Genomic DNA, 18,473 nt, shown 5'->3' on the forward strand with positions numbered 1-18,473 from the left:
AGATCATTCACTTTAGAAAAAAATTCTTTCTCATTTCTCTTTGCGAATTCTTTCGAATAAAAACTATTGGAGATAAGAGAAAATAAAGAAAATAAGAACAGAAAAAAGAATAAGAAAGAGAATGAAATAAAGAAAAAATAGGTGAGGATAGTGTTTGGTAGCCTGTAGGCGTGAGCCCTAACGAATCCCAAAGCACCCTCTAGGCTCTAGCTAGGCCCGGAAAAACGAAAAAATTGGTCATTTTTCTCAGCCTGGCACGGCTCCTCCTCTGCCACCTCTCTCCTGACTCTGCCGCCGCTCCCCCTCACCTTCGCAGACTGTAACAAGAGGAGGTTGAGGTTGAGTGAAGGCGACGGGGACGACAACGCGGAGGCACGGCTGGTGGCACGCCGGCCACACGTGGAGAGGCGGTCTGGTTGGGCGGGCCTATGGCTTGGATCTTGGGGTGGTTGTGATAAGCGAGAGGGTAGAGGAGGCAGAGAACGGAGGCGGCCATGACCGCAGTGGGGAGAGGATAGTGAGGCAGTTTTTCATCCGATGACCCTGAGCCCGTGTTCGTCTCTGAGTGCGACACCGTCTTCTCCGTTTCTCCCCTCCCTCGGCAACTCCTCCGCTTCCGTTTTTCCGTTTTCTTTTCTTCGTGCTGGTCGCCGATTTTGGGGGGCTCTGCAACTCTCCCTCTCCCTCTCTCTAGTCTCTAATCGGTTCTTGAATTGGAAATCCGGAGTGAAGTGGAAGCAACTGAAGAGGAAAAAGACGCAGATTTGGATTGTGCCATGGAGAACTGAACTGGGAATCGTCATTGTTTCACGTTCTTTGCTCCCATTTCTTTCGGAGTCGTGTTTCAGAATTCGTATGGGTTTTAGACTAGAGCAAAAAGAAGAGGTCTGCTGTTGACCAAGAATATATGGACTAGATGTGTTCGTGACGATCATGTTGGATCTAAAATGGATTCTATCCTCTTTTCTTGCGGAACAATCAAAGCTAACCACGCTAAGCCCTTGTAATTAGAGATGGAAACGGATCGAATACGAATAGAATACTTTATTTTTTATATTGTTATCTATCTATATTTTAATATAAATATAAATACAAATCCAAATATCCTCGAATGTGAATATAAATCGGATAGTTCGATTCCGAATCCATATTCAAATATTTACTCGATCGGGTTGTAAGCAAATATCCTACACATTTAACGACAAAATTTTTTATTTTGGTGTGCAAAACATTCGTTTACATTTGGAATTACTGGAATTACCAAAATTTTAGAAATTTCATTTGAAATTCATGTCGGAAATTTAAATTTTTGGTTAAATTTTATTGAAATTTGTTCAAATTTGACTAAAATTTGTTCCAATTTGATTGAGCCAGAATATATAAATTTTGTTCATCTCTGAAATTTCTAAAATATTAGCAAAATTTGGTTTTATGGTTGGTAGATACGGATATTATCCATTTCCACATCCTAATTTAAAGCAATTCGGATATCCACATTTGAATTGGATTCTCAAAAATAAATTCGGATACATCCATTTTAGTATCCATTTTAGAAACGGATATGGATATAAATATCCATATTCGTGTTTTGACAGATACGAATATCGGATAATTCAGATACTTGCTATCCATTTTCCACCCATACATGTAATTGATCGAATTAGCTTGATTCTTCTTTTCCAAAGGAGATGCCCATGCTTTGGTAACTCACCACCCCTTGAATTCAAGGTCATTGTATCAATTTCATACAGCCAAACAATCAACATCTGCATACATACGGTCCGAACTCACCCAACCTACCAAACACAATGGGTTGTACCACCTGTTAGATAGATTTATTTGGTTACGATTTCTTTCTATCTCTAGCATAAGTCATGCCCTCTATCGAGCCTATCCCACCGGTCATATTCCATAAACCGTGTTGGTCGATACAGTATGTGTCAATCTATATATGTAACGTGTGTTCCACCATTCAATGCATTTTGTGTAATTATCTCACTGTCATGGTATCAAATAGCTTCACCCCTGTGACCTTGCTTCCACCCAAACCCTAATGGTTTGTCGTCTCTCCTGTCGACACAACAAACCCTAGCCATTCTCGCCTCCTTCGTCAGCACCCTCCTGCTGCCTCCTCTTCGGTCGTCCCCTATCTTCGCCATGGTGGATGAGGATGAGGCCGCCCGTCGGGTGGCCGAAGCCACTGCTCATGTTGCACAACGGGACGAAGAGGCATGTGCAAAACCTCTCGTGGCTCTATGGGGAGATGGATTGCCCTGTGTTTTCGTGGCTCAATGGCACCATCTCCCCCAAACTACTAAGAGTCATCATGACTCCCACCTCCACCGTCCGGATTGTGTGGATAGGCTTCAAACAACAATTTATCGAGAACAAGGAGACGTATGCCCCATATATTGATGCTAAGTTATGTACTTTTGTGCAAAGCGATTTCTCAATCTTAGATTATTGCCACGTGATCAAAGGCATGGCTGATGTGCTTTGGGATTAGGGCCAACCGGTTATTGACCGAATGCTCGTTCTTTCCATCTTGTGTGGCCTCAACTAAAAGTTATCCTACATGGCTACTCTTCTCAAGCGTCAAAAGTTGTTCCTAACATTCGTCAAGGTGCGATTTGACTTTTTGATCCAGGAGCTCACCATGTCCTCCAAGTCAGGGTCTTCGTCGACTGTTCTTGCTGCCACCACACCCACTGGCACACGTGCTCCTGCTGGCACTACAACAGCAGTGGCCAGGGTGGCAACAACCCCGACTCTGCTAGCTAGGGCAACTCTGGCAGTGATTCATCTTGCTCTCATGGCATTGGTCGCAATTGCCATCACGGTCGCCGCAACGACACCTTGAGTACCCCTGCTGGCTACATTGCGAACCCTCACTACCTCAAAACGGGTTATCACAGATGGATATGGGTTCCATCTCTGCAAAAGTGTCTATGATATCGAGTTTGTTATAGAAGGTTACAACTCCGTCTGTAACAAAGCTACATATAGACGGGTCTAAATAAAATCTACATCTGTAATATAGCTACACACAGATGGATTTTATGAAAAACCATATGTGTGTATGAAGGGTCACATACGATTTTTGTTGAGACCCATCTGTATATAGTGTCACAGATGGATTTTTTTTTTTAAAAAAAAACGTCTGTGTGACCCTTTCTCCCTTGAGAAACCATTTTGCTACATGGCTGTCCTCATAATATGACATACATCACTCTTCATATTTATACACACACACACATCACAAATAAGAACATTACAGGCATATATATAAGAACATCGCACAGATATATAATACATAAGAACATAGATATATAACACATAAGAACACATTATTCTATATACACCATCTCAGCAGCTCGCATACATTGTTCAGAACATAAACCTAGCTATACACAATCCCTAATTGTATTGTGTGGTCTTCCAGAAGGATGAGATAATTGACATCATTGACGACGATGTTTTCCAGAACGATGAGATGATTGACATCATTTTAGACGCCTGCGTTTTACTACAATGTCAACCCAAGCATCATCTTCAATCATTATCTCCCTGTCATCTGGATCAGGCTCCATCCTAACTAACTCAGTCATGTGCCAGAACCAAGCTACATTGCTACAAATTGCCAACCCTTGTTAAGTAAGAAATAACTGTTTAAACCAGTTTTGAAGTTCACAAAAATATCTCCATTGTGACGAACAGCAATAAAGAAATTTCCATATGGAATAATAGACTGTAGAACGCGATTCACTACAAAAATTGGGCCCATTGTGGTGCGCTTCACAGCAATGAAGAACACATATTCCACATGACCAAAATCGATGCCAAGCATCTGGACGTGGAAGTAGCTATAGGAATAACCCCATCCTCCCGGTGGTTGATAGTATTAAATAAAGACATTAAGATCTGGGACACATAAACACTACATTACCCTCGGTACATAGATCAAAGCAAACACTAACAAATCCTAACAAAATCGTGATGCAAACCCTACTCACCTCAATGCAAGGAAGGGGATTTAGTGCCCAGATCTCGAACCTCCATCGTGGAAAACAACCGTAAAACACCTTTGGGGAAGGGGCCTGGATGGCAACCAGGAGAGCAAGGGAGATGAGCTTTTCAGCGCTTTAGTGAGGGAGATGAGCAGTTTGTGTTTATGGGGGTAGTAGGAAGCTGAAGAGAGAGGGGTAAAAATTAAAATAGTATCTAGGTCTTTAACTACAGACAGATCTTACAAGAAATCGTCAGTGACAAGATCACATATGGGTTTTTCTAAACTCTATATGTATCTGTATGATAGAAACACACGGATTTGTAAAAACCGTATATGAGTTCTTTCACACCTAGACTATGGTCATGTTACAGACTCATTTATCTTAGTGACCGTCTGTTGGTATTTTGTCAGTGACGGGTCTTAAGAAACCGTTTGTGATGCTCCGTCTACTTTTCACAGATTCTATGATAGTGCCTAGTGCTATCGGTGGCGCTCCTGGTGTAGGCCTGTGGCGTTCAGGCAACCAAACACGCCCGAACTTGGGCCCTTCCAGCCCATGTGTCCAGTCCATGTGTGGGTATCCAATCCAGCGTATTGCCGAAAATACAAGAAAACCATTTGACCTCTTGAACTCTCTGCCCAGTTTGGTTTTTCCTTAACGGCGAAACCACAAAGAACACAACCTCAAACTCTTCTAACCGGACAAATTAACCCCCACTCCAGCTCATGTGCGTCCATTGGCCCTAGCGATGGCAACGAGCTACTGTAGTGTGGGGGCACAAGAAGCAACCCTATTACCGGCATGACTCCGTGGCCGCGACATCATCTACACAACATCTGTAGCCTATTAGTGGCAACAAGATCTTCATGCCATGACTGGCGAGTGGCTACAGCCACATCAACGACAGCAAGCCCACACCATACCATGCCCTAGCGTTTCCTCGACCATGCTAGGACAACACGACCAGCCCCTATTTATTTATATATTTAAACTCAGCGAGAAGTCCCGCTGACATGTGGTTGTGTTCCGATTGGCAAGTGCTATGGTAAATTGGGTCCTTAAGGGCACTACACCAACTGCATGATGGGACCCTGCACCGAGAACAACTTATGTAGCCCACCAAGTGTTGTGTCCGGCATAGTACACTTCGGCCCACCACACCCTACGGCACGAGGGCCAAATGATCGTGTCCCTCCCATGGATGGGTTGGGTAGCGTCTTTCAACGTGATGCCCAGGCAGCCGTGCCCTCGACCAAAAGGCCTCGAGCGCAACTTTCATTCAAAAACTCAATGGTTTATGGGATTCTACAATTCACACTAGGTATCACATTTTGCTACGTTCTTCATCGATGCAAGAATCAAGATATATGTTACTAAGAGTCATGTGGATTAAGATAGCATCGCTAGCGGGGGAGGGGAAGCCGGCAATCCAGCCGAGGCCCTACGTTAGGCAATAATAGTGTTACTTGACGACGTTCGATGTCATGGATTCTGTTGTGGCCCCTCCCCTTCTTGATGGAGGTTGGGGGCCTAGGCCGAGAAATGGGGGAGCACCCCGCCACCCAGTGGCATAGATGATGCATGCACAATATGTTTTAGTTAGGATCACGACAACGATTATTCCATAGGTTCACCTATAGAAACTTTGTTACACCTTCTCCTTCCTCTAAATGATAAGGTTCAATTGACTTCTCGTGACGTTAGGGGTGACGAACCGGCCTCGTCGTCACGATTTGAGCACTTCACCGGACCATTCAATTGGCAGGAGCAACGAGTGGTGTATACAAAGGAAATAGACATAGTCAACGCAAGCTAATGATTCATGCTTACTAGGCATTCCTCGTTGAAGACCAACAATTGCAATGATCTATCCCTATCACGATGAAATTTCTCAAGATTACCCGGGCCTATCAGCCAAGGCTAAATACTCGTTGAATACATCAGTGTGGCATGCGTGCAGACTAGAACATGTAAGGGCATCACATACCTATTATTGCCTCAAATTCCGTGGCTTAAACGGCCATAGCCTCATTAGCACGTTAAGGTCTCGTTCGTTAATGGAATTACCAGACAAATCGCTCCACCAACTGACAATGGCCATTCGCCACCACCCATAGAATCAATAAAGAGCTCTTGGTCTATCAATCCTTGCTATGTCTAGACCTGGTAAGTTTCCCCGTGTTGAATCAAATTAAGCTATAGGCTCTATGCCAGGTGGTGTCCTTTTATAAATTCCTTTAAGTTTCAGCCTTGCGACCATACTCCCCCTGGAATCCAAAGACTTGGATTTCTCACAAGGTGCTAGTGGAGTCCTATAAGCAACATCTGTCAATCTCTGATCGTCATCATTTACGGTTGAGACTATGATGATATCTAATTGTCTTCGAGCCCCAAACTTTTATTCCTGATTAATGAAAACATCATTGGAAAATAGTTTCATAGCTGTCGCCTTTCATAAATCCAAAAATTTCACCTCTAACTATGAAATACGAATGCCCCAGATTGTCTCTATTAATCATTACTCCAAACCCGAAGGCCAACATAATACGAGATGCCCGTCTAGGGATTTAGATTGTACTCATTCCAATTACCATACACTAACACGTCTGGTATTGTTATTTATTGTCACTACCTCCCTGTGTCAAGATTGGGTCATTTGTGCGCCTGCTGCCTTCCTTAGATGTGGTACCTGTTTCTCTGGATCCCTCTCCAGAATTGAACCTAATTCTCCATCACCCGTCACCATCATGGTAGGCCCCAACCATCAAAAGTTGATAGGGTGGAAATTTAAATGATGCGTTGCCGACACAAGGACCGTGTGATCCATCGAGTTATCATGAATCATCGGATCAGCGGGCTGAGCCCGCGTCAGCCTTTTATCTAATAAATGTGCCCCTCTCGGAAGTCAAGGTTTACGGAACATATTAGCTCTAGAATTACTATGGTTATTCAAGTATCACGTACCATCAAACATATTATAATTGATTTAACGAGCATTCATAGTTTTATGGTTCAAATTAGTTTATACTTGCATATGCATGGCTTAATTTTTGAGACAAATATATGATTACTGACAAGATTAACTAGGTAACACGTCCTCCTCCACGAGCTGGCACTAGCATCTGCACACACTTGCCGACGTAGTGGCAGTTGCCAGGCCAACTGTCATATTTCCTAATAGACTTTGGGAGGCACTAGGCACCGAAGGAGCACGAGCCTTTAGTGTGAACAACATCCGAGACCACGAGTGCAGTCGAGGTGGCCTTGGCAATGCTGACCTGGGTGGCCGACATCATGAGGCAACTATGCGAGGGCTATGGAGCTGACTCGTCATGCCCAAAGGGCGCACACAATGAAGGCAATATGTAGGAAAGACAACTCCCCTATCAGACAGTGCCCATATGATTGAAGGGACACAGGTGCTAGGAGTCGACTGTACAACTGCGGAGTTCTTTCGGAAGTCACGTGTCCATCACAACTCATACGCAAGCGTAGCCACAATGGTCAAAGCCGTCCAAAGCATCCCACAGCACTGGCCGCCTAGCCGCGAGCATAGCGCAAACCGGCACCCCAATGAAGCAATCGCCAATATGCTTGCACGGGGACATAGAGCGTGTCGTTCTCCACTAGATTCCCGAATAGCTTGGCGGGTTTGATGGATGATGCACGGTTCTTGGAGATAGGGCACAAGAAGACCATCTGCTTTTACCTCAGCTCCATCGAAATTACTTGGGTACGGAGACAACATACATGAGCGTATTTGCCGAAATAGACAACATGTAGTCGTATTTACTAATTTAGTATCAGTATTCGGCACACCGTGTACCAAAAAAGCCATATTCGACAAACGGTGTGCCGAATATGGCACTATAGCCCATATTCAACACACCGTGTAAAGAATATGAATCGTATCGGCACACAGCCATATTTGGCACACGGTGTGCCGAATATGCCTTTTTCCTGTTCGATCATGTCACAATCGCTTTCATTACTTTTGCTTTTGGCCGGCCGAATATGGCTTTGCTTTTGCTTTTGGCGTGTCTTGCTGTTGCTTTTGTCGAAGCTTGCTTTTGCTGTAGGCAGGCGCTTTTGCTTTTGGCTAGCAGGCGCGTTTGGGCTCGTTTGCATGCAGGCTATAAAAGGGCAGCAGCGTTTGGCGATTAGCAACAGCGAAGCAGCAGTGAAGCAGCAACGCAGCTAGGAGTAGTAGTGCAAGGAGAGGAGGAGTAGCAGCGTTCGGCGATTAGAAGCAGCAGAGCAGCGAGGAGGAGCAGCAGGAGCCAGGACGAGCAGCAGCACGAGGAGAGGGTTGCCTTCCGTAATAGTAAGTACTTAGATTATGTATGTAATTAATATTTAGATTAGTAAATGTAATTAGAGTAAGTAGATTGTTTATTCCGTTCAAACACATTTGTTAAATGATATTAAGTTGATAAATTAGAGTACATAAAGTATTTGCATAATTTTATTAATGAATTTGATTAGTTGGTGTAATGAATTTGATATATTAGAGCACGTAATTAGAATATTTATGTAATGTAATCAAATTTATTAGAGTTGTATGATTAATCGGATTAATTAGTTTAATTGAATTAATATGATTAATTAGATTACTCACTTAGGTTAAGTAGAGTAACACGAGGTGCCAAATATAACACTGGACCAAATTAATAGAACTAATTTGATTAATTAGCTTAATCACTTAGGTTAATGTATGGGGCGTAATTAGTTGTATATCGTACATACATCTAATTAGTTATTTTTTTACATTTACGTTTGTTTAGCAGATACGCTATGACTATCCATATTTATTATGGAGAACGTCCCGTTGTTTTATATGGGAGGCTCGTATCAATTCAGAACTGCCAGCACATAGAGAGTACGGTTGAGCTACCTATTGATCTAGATGGCCTGAAATCACATGTTATGAGTCTTTTGTGTGTGAGCCAAGAGTTCTATAATGTTGTCCTAGAGGGTGTGCGGCCACAGTTTGTGCGAAACAGCTCGGTCATTGTCCATACGTTGTTCGAGTTGAGAAGGAACAACGCATGGGCTTTGTACTCACACAAGGTATTGGAGGAGAACTTTGAAATGGGGTGTACATAAACATAGTATCACGACGGTGCAAGGTGAAGCGGTGACTAGCATGGAAGGATTAGGCCAGCATGCGATGCATGAAGAGGAGGGAGGGCATGTCGTGGAGGGCAGTTCCGGTACAGAGGGACATGGAGTGGACCCTTCTAAGGTAGATGTAGGATGCGGGTATGAAGAAGCTGCTAACAACGATGACCCGATGCCAGCGATCCAGTACTTTCATGGTGCTAGGCTGCTAGATTGTACCATTGTTGAGTATAACATCTTGTCTAACTGGTGATACCAGAATAGCGACATCCATGTCGGACAACGATTTTGGAACAAGGAGAAGGTCATCCACTTAGCAACTATGCTATAATCACAAGAATGGACCACAAGTGCGGCCGGTCTAACCCTACAGAGTATGAGGTTAGGTGTATCAAGCACCCGAATTGTCCTTACTTCGTACGAGCACATAAGCCAAAATACGAGAACTATTTTGTGCTGAGTAGACACACCCCATATACATGCAGCAAAGAGGTTGTTAGGAATGCGAGCCACACCATTGATGCGAGGTTCATAGCCCAACTCCTCATCACCCTTGTTGGCACGAACATATGTTTGTCGCCAAAATCCATTATGCAGGAAGTGCAGACTAAGATGGGTATGCTGATCAATTACCACACCGCGTGGCGAGCGAAGCAGAAGGCGTTGAAGATGTTGTTTGGAAGTTTTGAAGAGTCTTACAACTATGCTTCGAGGCTGCTGCAGAAGATTGCCATGACAAATCCAGGGACTCAGTGGGCCATGGCGGATGAGCCGATCAAGCTGGAGGATGGGTTATACAGCAACACTGACTGATATCTCAATAGGTTTTTCTGATCCTTTGCACAATGCATCCAAGCTTTCAAACATTGCAAGCCAGTTGTATGTGTGGATGCCACATTTCTTAGTGGCAAGTACCATGGTAACCTTATGACAATGATGACAGCGGATGCAAACAATCAGATCATTCCTCTCGTGTTTGCAATGGTTGAGAGTGAAAACAATGATAGTTGGTTGTGGTTCCTCACCTTGGTGAGGAGATGTGTCGTTGGCAATAGAGAACGAATTTGCATCATCTCAGACTGCAACAAGGGCCTTTTGCATGCATTGGACGTGCTGTATGACAGCACAAACTACTCCACTACATGGCTTGGTGTAGGAGAGAAGGTGGTGCATGCGACACTTGGGCGCGAACCTGTACACAAGGTACAACAACAAGGGTCTTGTAAAGAGGTACAAAGGGTTGTGTCTTTAGAACCAGCAGATGAAGTTCAATGAGATATGGAGAAAGTTAAATGAGACCACTCGCGAGATGATGGCAGAGCAGGAAGCATAGGAGGACCATCTGCGGATGCAAATGGTGGGGAGCCTAACTATCATTAGCCGTTCATGTGCTACATTTAGCCAGTGGATAGTGGGAAAGTCGGCGCAGCGTTGGGCCCTAATCCATGACACTCACGGTGCCAGGTTAGAACATAGCATTTCAATGATCGTGTTTTACTCGTGGTTATGCAAATATCCCATCTAAAATTGTTGTCTCTCATATTAGGTATACGATCATGACAACGAACATAGCGGAGGCGTTCAATAATGTCTTAAAGGGTGTACGTAGCCTCCCATTATGTGCCATAATTGAGCTCACATTATATAAAACAACTGACTACTTTCAAGACCGTGGTATAGCTGCAATGGAGTGCAGCACACGGTTTGCAGCTAAGGTGGAGGAAACCATATCCAGAAGGAGGAATAAGGCATACTTTCATCAGACTAGGATCTACGATCGAGCTAACAATGAATTCAAGGTCATGAATTGCCGCTGGTATACTTCAGGGTATAGCGCGGGGGACACCGTGCAACAATGTCAAATTGGTCCTCACGAGGTGAAATGCACATGCAATAAGCCAAAACTGCACCATATCCTGTGCTCCCATGTCTTCGCCACTTGCAAGGACATGGGCAGCAACGATGGATCACAGTACGTATCACCCTACTTCACGATCGATGCATTGAGGAGCACATGGCTTCCAAATATGCGTTCCTTCAACATCAGAAGCAGCTATAAAAGCAATCGAGGGGCCTAAGTGGGTACCTTATCCCCGAGCATGACACACGGATCCTGTAAGGCCTAGAGTTATGAGGATGCAAGGTGACATGGATGCAGCAGATGCTGTTGATGGCCTACGTAAGTGCAAAATATGCAAACAATCTGGCCATGATAGGAGGACTTGTCCGACCCAGCGGTAAACTATCAGGCTATGATCGAACTGTATTGTATTAGAGTTGTTGCAATTTAGTTTATTTTATGAAGTTAATCGCAGACATGGTTTGTATTGTAAATTGTTATTCACCTATTATTTGTTCTATCTTTTTTGTAATAGCTGTTGTCTTACATTGTTTTTTTATTGAACCATGAGGCTTGAAATTATTGACATGGATCACGTTCATCTTCCCGAGCTTCTTCAGCCGCGGTACGACGAGAACCATAGGGGAAGGATGATTTTCACAGGGCAACAGGTACAACGATAATACGTGATTTTCAATTGCCACGATAACTTGGTACTTACTTAATACATGTATTTAATACCTTTGCAGTTGGTACCGTTGCATTTCAGGAGTGTGCGCAAGATTAAGTAGTTAGACCCTCGATTCCATGAGCCACTCGCACGGGTAGGACTACTATCATTCATTCTCATGATGGCCAGAGCTCCCATGGAGGGCGGTGGCAGGACTCCCCTCCTGCCGATTGAGGTGTCACTGCTCACAGGTCTCATCGACCGCAAGCGTCCTGAGACGCACACGTTCCACTTACCTTTTGGAGAGATGGTTGTAACTTTGCGGGACATGGCCATGCTGACTGGGCTGCCAATCAGGGGCACCCTGTTAGTACTTTTGTGACCAGCAAATGAGCAGTGGAAGAGTTACATTCAGGCTAGGTAATTATTTGTTATGTAAAGCACTTCATATGTTCTATTGTTATTCATACTTCATTGAGTCTCTGCATCTTGTAGGTTTGGTGTGCAATATGACATGAAGGATGTTGATCTCTCCATGTCCTGGATTCATGGGCTACCACAGTTCGGTCCATGCCCACCGGATGCGGACGAGGCTACAATTATACAATATTATGAGGTGTACTTGTACATCATACTGGGAGGTATCATGTTCTGCAACACGGCAAGCGATTATATAGTTCCTCATATTGCATGGTTAGCGAGTCAGCTCGAGTTACATCCTCATGAGCCGATATCTTACAGTTGGGGATATGCTGTGTTAGCTGCTACATACAAAGGATTGTGTGCCGCAACCCAGCGGTCAAAGAAGACAAGATCTATTTCAGGCTGCCTATACCTTTTACAGCTATGGAGCTGGGAGTACCTCCCGGTTTGTCAACCGTGGGTGAGCAAGAGCTACTATCCAGTCCCCATCTCTGATGGTGTTGCAAATGACATGAGGCCTATGATGGGGTATCGATAGATTCATGCCAGGATGAAATGGGCTCACCAGCAAGACCATGGTAACTACTTCCGAGTGATCAGTGATCTGGACATCCTCAGCGCCGATCTCGTGGAGTGGGATCCATGGCGTATGGCACAAGTGGACAAAATTGCGACTGGAGGTCTCATTGCATACTCTTGTTTGCGTAACTCAGACTTATAGATGACCAGATATTTCTTGTTGTACATGAACAATGTGGAAGTATATTCTCCTGAGCGTGTACAGAGGCAGTTCGGACACCGATAGATGGTGCCAGTACCTCCCCCACGAGAGGCTGATCGGGCGCACGAGTAAGTGTGTTATTGTATGTACCATCATTACGTTAGGTGACCCATGTTAAGAAATTATAACTGTTTATGTTACGTACAGGAGGAGCGCATAGGGGAACGCAAGTATGCAGGACTGGTGTGTGATTAATGCTGAGCACATAAACAGGTGGACGGAGTCAGTCGCAGTGGATGTCATCGTTCCTACTAGACAATACGACGACAGCATGTACTGGGAGTACCTTTTGTGGTACCATTCCTGCATACGTGCCACCTTACTCAGCAGACTAGTACAGCTAGCCCCTAGACCCTTCCCCGAGGATCGTGTTCGCCTTCTTCATGTGGTGGTAAGTGATGCGGTACTTCTAACGATTTTTATTAGTTACAAATCTGTATTACTGACATGACCCTCATTTTATACAGACCGAAGCGGGGTACAAAATGCATACGCAGGTGGAGCAATCATGTGGGGAAGCAAGTAGGTTATCAACGCGGAGGGATCGGAACCCTCTCCGGGACTACATGAGGACGAGAGGGTCTCACTTGTTGTCCGCGTTACGTGGTCTAGGTGGTTGTGCCCCGCGTTTGAGGGGGTACGACTTACCAGCGATGGACCCATCCCGTGCCTCCCATAGCAAGCGCTCGTCCAATGCCCGTGAGGCACAATCACGAGAGGCACCTTCATCTGTAGAGCATCATGTGCCAGTTCTTGTGCTGAAGCCGAGGAGTTCACGGAGGCTCCTGATCCTAAGCAGTGTACACTGAGTTCACAGCCCCCTCAGTGGACACAACCTCCTCAGACTACGATGACACCTCCATATGTAGTATCAACTCATCACAAGGACGTCATTGACTGCATGTAGCAGATGCCTACCTGGAGTGGCACACAAGATTTTGACTGGGCTACTGCATTGCAGACGGGCAGCTTCACCGAGCTCCTAAGTGGCCAGTACCCCTAATGTCCCGATGCACCTGGGGGTTCACAATGGTACCAACATGGTGAGATTTTTGGCACACCGGACTCCATCGAAGCACGTACTATAGACGTCCACACTTCCGCATGAGGATCCTACATCATGGTACATGCAGGGCCAAGTTAGCAGGTCTGGATACATGTTCCATGGATGTCCAACAGGACACGGCGATGATGATGACAAGTAAGGGCACACATGGTAGGGGCCAGCGTAGGCCGCTGGGATGAGGGCCACACACCCGCCAGATGCTTACACTCCTGGGGATTGCGTGCGTCGTCGTCGTTGTTGACGAGCCAGTATAATTGTTCGGTGCACTTGTACTTGTTAATGACACATGTGTTATTAACTATATTGTCGTAGTCATCTGTACTATGTCTTATGCACTGTAGTGTTAACATAATTACATTTAATTTACTTAATATTTGTCAAATAATTATGACACATAACTTCATTTATGAGTTACTTATTATGCATCTGTACATATTAATTATGATATTTAATACCTATTTAATGTTTATTAAATAATCACATATTTGTGTTTTGGTGCAGAGTAAGAACATTGCAGACAAAGATCAATACATATATGGCGGGATATTCAAGTACAGACTATCTATGGACACCTACAACGATTGATATAGCACTAAATGCCTCCTTGGAGGTTTTGCGTGGAGGGAAGGATGATCCCTTCAAAGAGAACAACCTAATCCAAGCTGTGTCCAAATTGCATGCAAGATCCTTCTGTTCTGCGTTGACCGCTCCACTCCTACATGTAACTACCGACGACCTTAGGGCCCTCTTGCATGAGCGCCGCCAAATGCACCTCAAGGTGTGCGAACTAGTCGACCATCCTTTTGTGCTAGGTTTATCTATGAGGCAAAGAAGGATGGCGATATTCCCCGATCAGTATGCATCCCACATCCAGGTTCGTCATTTTCTATTTGGTCACCCTACTTATCTTATTTTCATTGATTCGAATGCTCCTCTTCTACGTTAGACGTTCCCGGAAGACGCAGAGCTGATCAATAAAGAAATCCCACACTTCTTGGTGATGCATATGCTCTTTGGTGGGGGTGTGATGCCTGGTTTGCGTAGAAGACGATGAAGATCAGCAAACCTAAGGAGTACAAGGGCGCCCTCTACTATTCTATCTGAAAATGACGAGACCGATAAGGACGATGATTTCATGCCACCGATGCCTCGTTGTTCCAGTAGCCATACAGGAGAAGGTTCAACGAACACTACAAGAGGACGTTCACACACCACATCAATATGGTGTCCAACCAACAATGAAATAGGACGTGCTCCTACTGTGATAGCTCAAGATGACGACGATGACGACGATTTCATGCCACAACGACCCCTCTCCGGAAGACACTGATGACCGTGAAGATGATGGCCTTGACTGTCACAACTTCCAACCACCATCTCAGAGACGACAACCATCTTATCATGATAGCCTTTACTGGCACAACTGGCATTCTTCTGCTAATTTACGTCGTCACTTTCCATCGCCATCTGGAGATGATAAATGATACAAGGGTGAATGTTGTCACTACTACATTTTAAATTGTGCATGTTCAAACATACCTAAGTGTTAAGGCTACCCACCGCCTTACAGACTACATGCATGGTGAATTACGAATTTTGAAATGTACAATTAAATTAGCAAATAATTTCAAATTTTGTTGAAAGTTTGCAATTACATGAAATGATAACACACTGACATCAAATGAATGTAAAATTAGCAAATAATTTTAAATTTTGTTGAAAGTTGCCAATTACATAAAATGTCAACACACCGGCACTAAATGAAAGTTAAATTAGCAAATAATTTCAAATTTGGTTGAAAGTTGCCAATTACATGAAATAACAACATGCCGGTATCAAATGACAAAATCAAACTGCAGCCGGGCCCGGCCACATTCGGCAATTACATGAAATAACAACACACGCAAAAGAAAGCAACATGCGATTCATATTTCAGTAGGAAAAAGGCATATTGGTGTGCCGAATACGGTTCATATTCGATACACGTTGTGCCGAATATGGGCTACAATGCCATATTCAGCATACCGTGTGCTGAATATGGCTTTTCGGTACAGTACACGGTGTGCCGAATACGAATGCTAAATTAGTAAATACGACTATATGTTATCTATTTTGATAAATACGCTCATGTATATTGTCTAATTTTGGAATTTTGCCCTTTACACATGATCCTATATTGTACGTACACTTCAAATCTAAAAAAATACATAATTATGTGCATCTAAGTAACTAATAGTATCCTTCACGAAATGAAAGCGTTGTACATTTTTTTTTACGAATAGGGCATAAATTATATTAAAATAATGACAGTGATTACAGCCATAATATTGCTGAAAGGATCTTATTACAGAAGCATTGTACACCTGTACTAGCTATACGGTTCCATTTGTTGTCTGTAATATATAAACCTTCTATTTTGGGAAGAAAAAACGATCTACCTCTTGTTCCACGCGTATTCTCTCTTCCGACACAAAAAAAATGGCTTCTCTACTTTGCAATCATTCCATTAGTGCTCATTTCTCATTTGCCGTTGACGTCAAGAAAATGCCAAAAAATACCTGAGAAACGAGTACTAGCAGAATGATGGCAAAAGACGTGGTGTCCAACTTTTCTCATTTGAAGCCCACTTCTAATGGCCGAAAAATTCCCTTTTCCTTTTAAGTACAAATATTTCTTTTTTTTCCTTCCCTCACATTTTGCATATCAAATTAAACTCTAGCTATCTCCTTCCTTACAAGAAAAAAGAATGCCAAAAGTTTGTACGCCGGTGCTTCATAAATCAACGAAATATTCATCCAGCACACAATGGTGTGTGGACCCTAATCTAAAACAAAACTTGTAACTGTAGTTGAAGTCATTCCATCTCTTAAAAAATGATCTATATTTTTAAATACCCTACCACCTAAACCCATACGCATTCTCTAAAACTCAAACCTAAAACAGATAAGACGTTTGCCATCAACGCCCCACCACGTATTCCAACGCGGGACTGTCCGGGCAACGAGCCGTTCGCGCTCAGCGCAGCCGACAAGACTCCCATCTCAGCAGAAACTAGCCAGGGACCATCATGTGGCGATCCCCGTGCGAACACCTAATCCAGTCTCGTGTAAATATTCACTCACCCCCTCAGGATCCCAGGTATTTCATCTCGCTTTCGCCACAGCCTACCGCTTCTCCCGTTCGCCCCACTAGAAACAAGAGTGGAGGAATCCTCGGCCTCGCCGGAGATGCTGCCGTCGGCGACCGGGTACACTTGCTGCGACGTCCACTCGGCGCGCGAGATGTTCCATCCCTTTCTCCACTGACTTCTTGCGGCTGCGGCCCACAGGGATTGGTTGGATTGGATATAGCTGCTCGATAGGCTTGTAGGTGGGCGGGTGTGGGGCGGAAAGGGATGAGCTTTAGCGCTGTGGAAGTGGAGGAGCATGGAGGAGAGGTGGAGCTGGTGGCGCAGGAGGAGATGGTGCGGGGGATCCCGGCGGAGGTGAGCTGGGAGATGCTCGACAAGTCGCGGTTCTTTCTTCTCGGCGCCGCGCTCTTCTCCGGTGTCTCCGCGGCGCTATACCCGGCCGTCGTCCTCAAGACGCACCTCCAGGTCACGCCGCCGCCGCAGGCCGCGGTCTCGGCAGCCGCGGCGGCGATACTCCGGCGCGACGGGCCCCGGGGCTTCTACCGCGGCTTCGGCGCGTCCCTCGCGGGCACAGTACCCGCTCGCGCGCTCTACATGGCCGCGCTCGAGGCAACCAAGAGTGCTGTGGCCTCCGCAGCGCTCCGCCTCGGCGTCGCGGAGCCGGCTGCCACTGCGGCGGCCTCAGCCGCGGGCGGTGTCTCCGCCGCCGTCGCCGCGCAGGTCGTCTGGACCCCCGTCGACGTCGTCAGCCAGCGCCTCATGGTCCAGACCGCGACCGCCAGCCGCTACCGCGGTGGCACCGACGCGTTCCGGAAGATCCTCCTCGCGGACGGCGTGCGCGGCCTGTACCGCGGCTTCGGCGTCTCGGTGCTCACCTACGCGCCCTCCAGCGCCGCGTGGTGGGCCTCCTACGCCACGGCGCAGCGCCTCCTCTGGCGCACCGTCGGCTCGGCGCACCACGAAAGCCGCGGGGCCGCGATGGCCGTGCAGGGCGCCAGCGCCGCCGCGGCGGGGGGCGCGGCCGCGCTGGTGACCATGCCGCTGGACACCGTGAAGACGCGGCTCCAGGTGATGGACGCCGGGGCCCGGGCGCCGTCCCTTGCGGCAGCGGCGCGCGCGCTGGTGCGGGAGGGCGGGTGGGCCTCGTGCTACCGCGGGCTCGGGCCGAGGTGGGCGTCCATGTCGCTATCGGCGGCCACCATGGTCACTGCCTACGAGTTCTTGAAGCGGCTCTCGGCCAAGGAAGGCTCCCTCTGATCGAGCTTCTACCCATATCCGCCAACATGGGAATGAATGGGTGATCCTTGTACATGTCCATATGCGTACATCCTGCTTTTACCTCTTGCTGCGATCTAGGATGCAATGTTTAGTTGGGTGTCGCGACGACGACGATGATGAAAGATTTTGTAAAATAAATAACTCTTTACACTTA

At 45.7% G+C, this 18,473-nt stretch overlaps 1 protein-coding gene and 1 non-coding gene across 2 annotated transcripts; one reads left to right on the forward strand and one right to left on the reverse strand.

The window, feature by feature from the left end:
- Window positions 1-5,236: 5,236 nt before the first annotated feature.
- Window positions 5,237-5,392, reverse strand: LOC133908103 (5.8S ribosomal RNA). The gene has a single exon (XR_009908076.1). It is a non-coding gene; the product is annotated as a 5.8S ribosomal RNA (ribosomal RNA).
- Window positions 5,393-16,886: 11,494 nt separating this feature from the next.
- Window positions 16,887-18,473, forward strand: LOC133907828 (uncharacterized). Its single transcript, XM_062349923.1, has one exon. The coding sequence runs from the start codon at window positions 17,306-17,308 to the stop codon at window positions 18,296-18,298; it is 993 nt and encodes a 330-aa protein (XP_062205907.1). The 5' UTR covers window positions 16,887-17,305; the 3' UTR covers window positions 18,299-18,473.

Source organism: Phragmites australis, chromosome 24, assembly GCF_958298935.1.
Source record: "Phragmites australis chromosome 24, lpPhrAust1.1, whole genome shotgun sequence".
Lineage (NCBI taxonomy): Eukaryota > Viridiplantae > Streptophyta > Magnoliopsida > Poales > Poaceae > Phragmites > Phragmites australis.

Coding starts and splice junctions, on each gene's coding strand:
- LOC133907828 (XM_062349923.1), top strand. CDS start 17,306: ATGAGCTTTAGCGCTGTGGAAGTGGAGGAGCATGGAGGAGAGGTGGAG.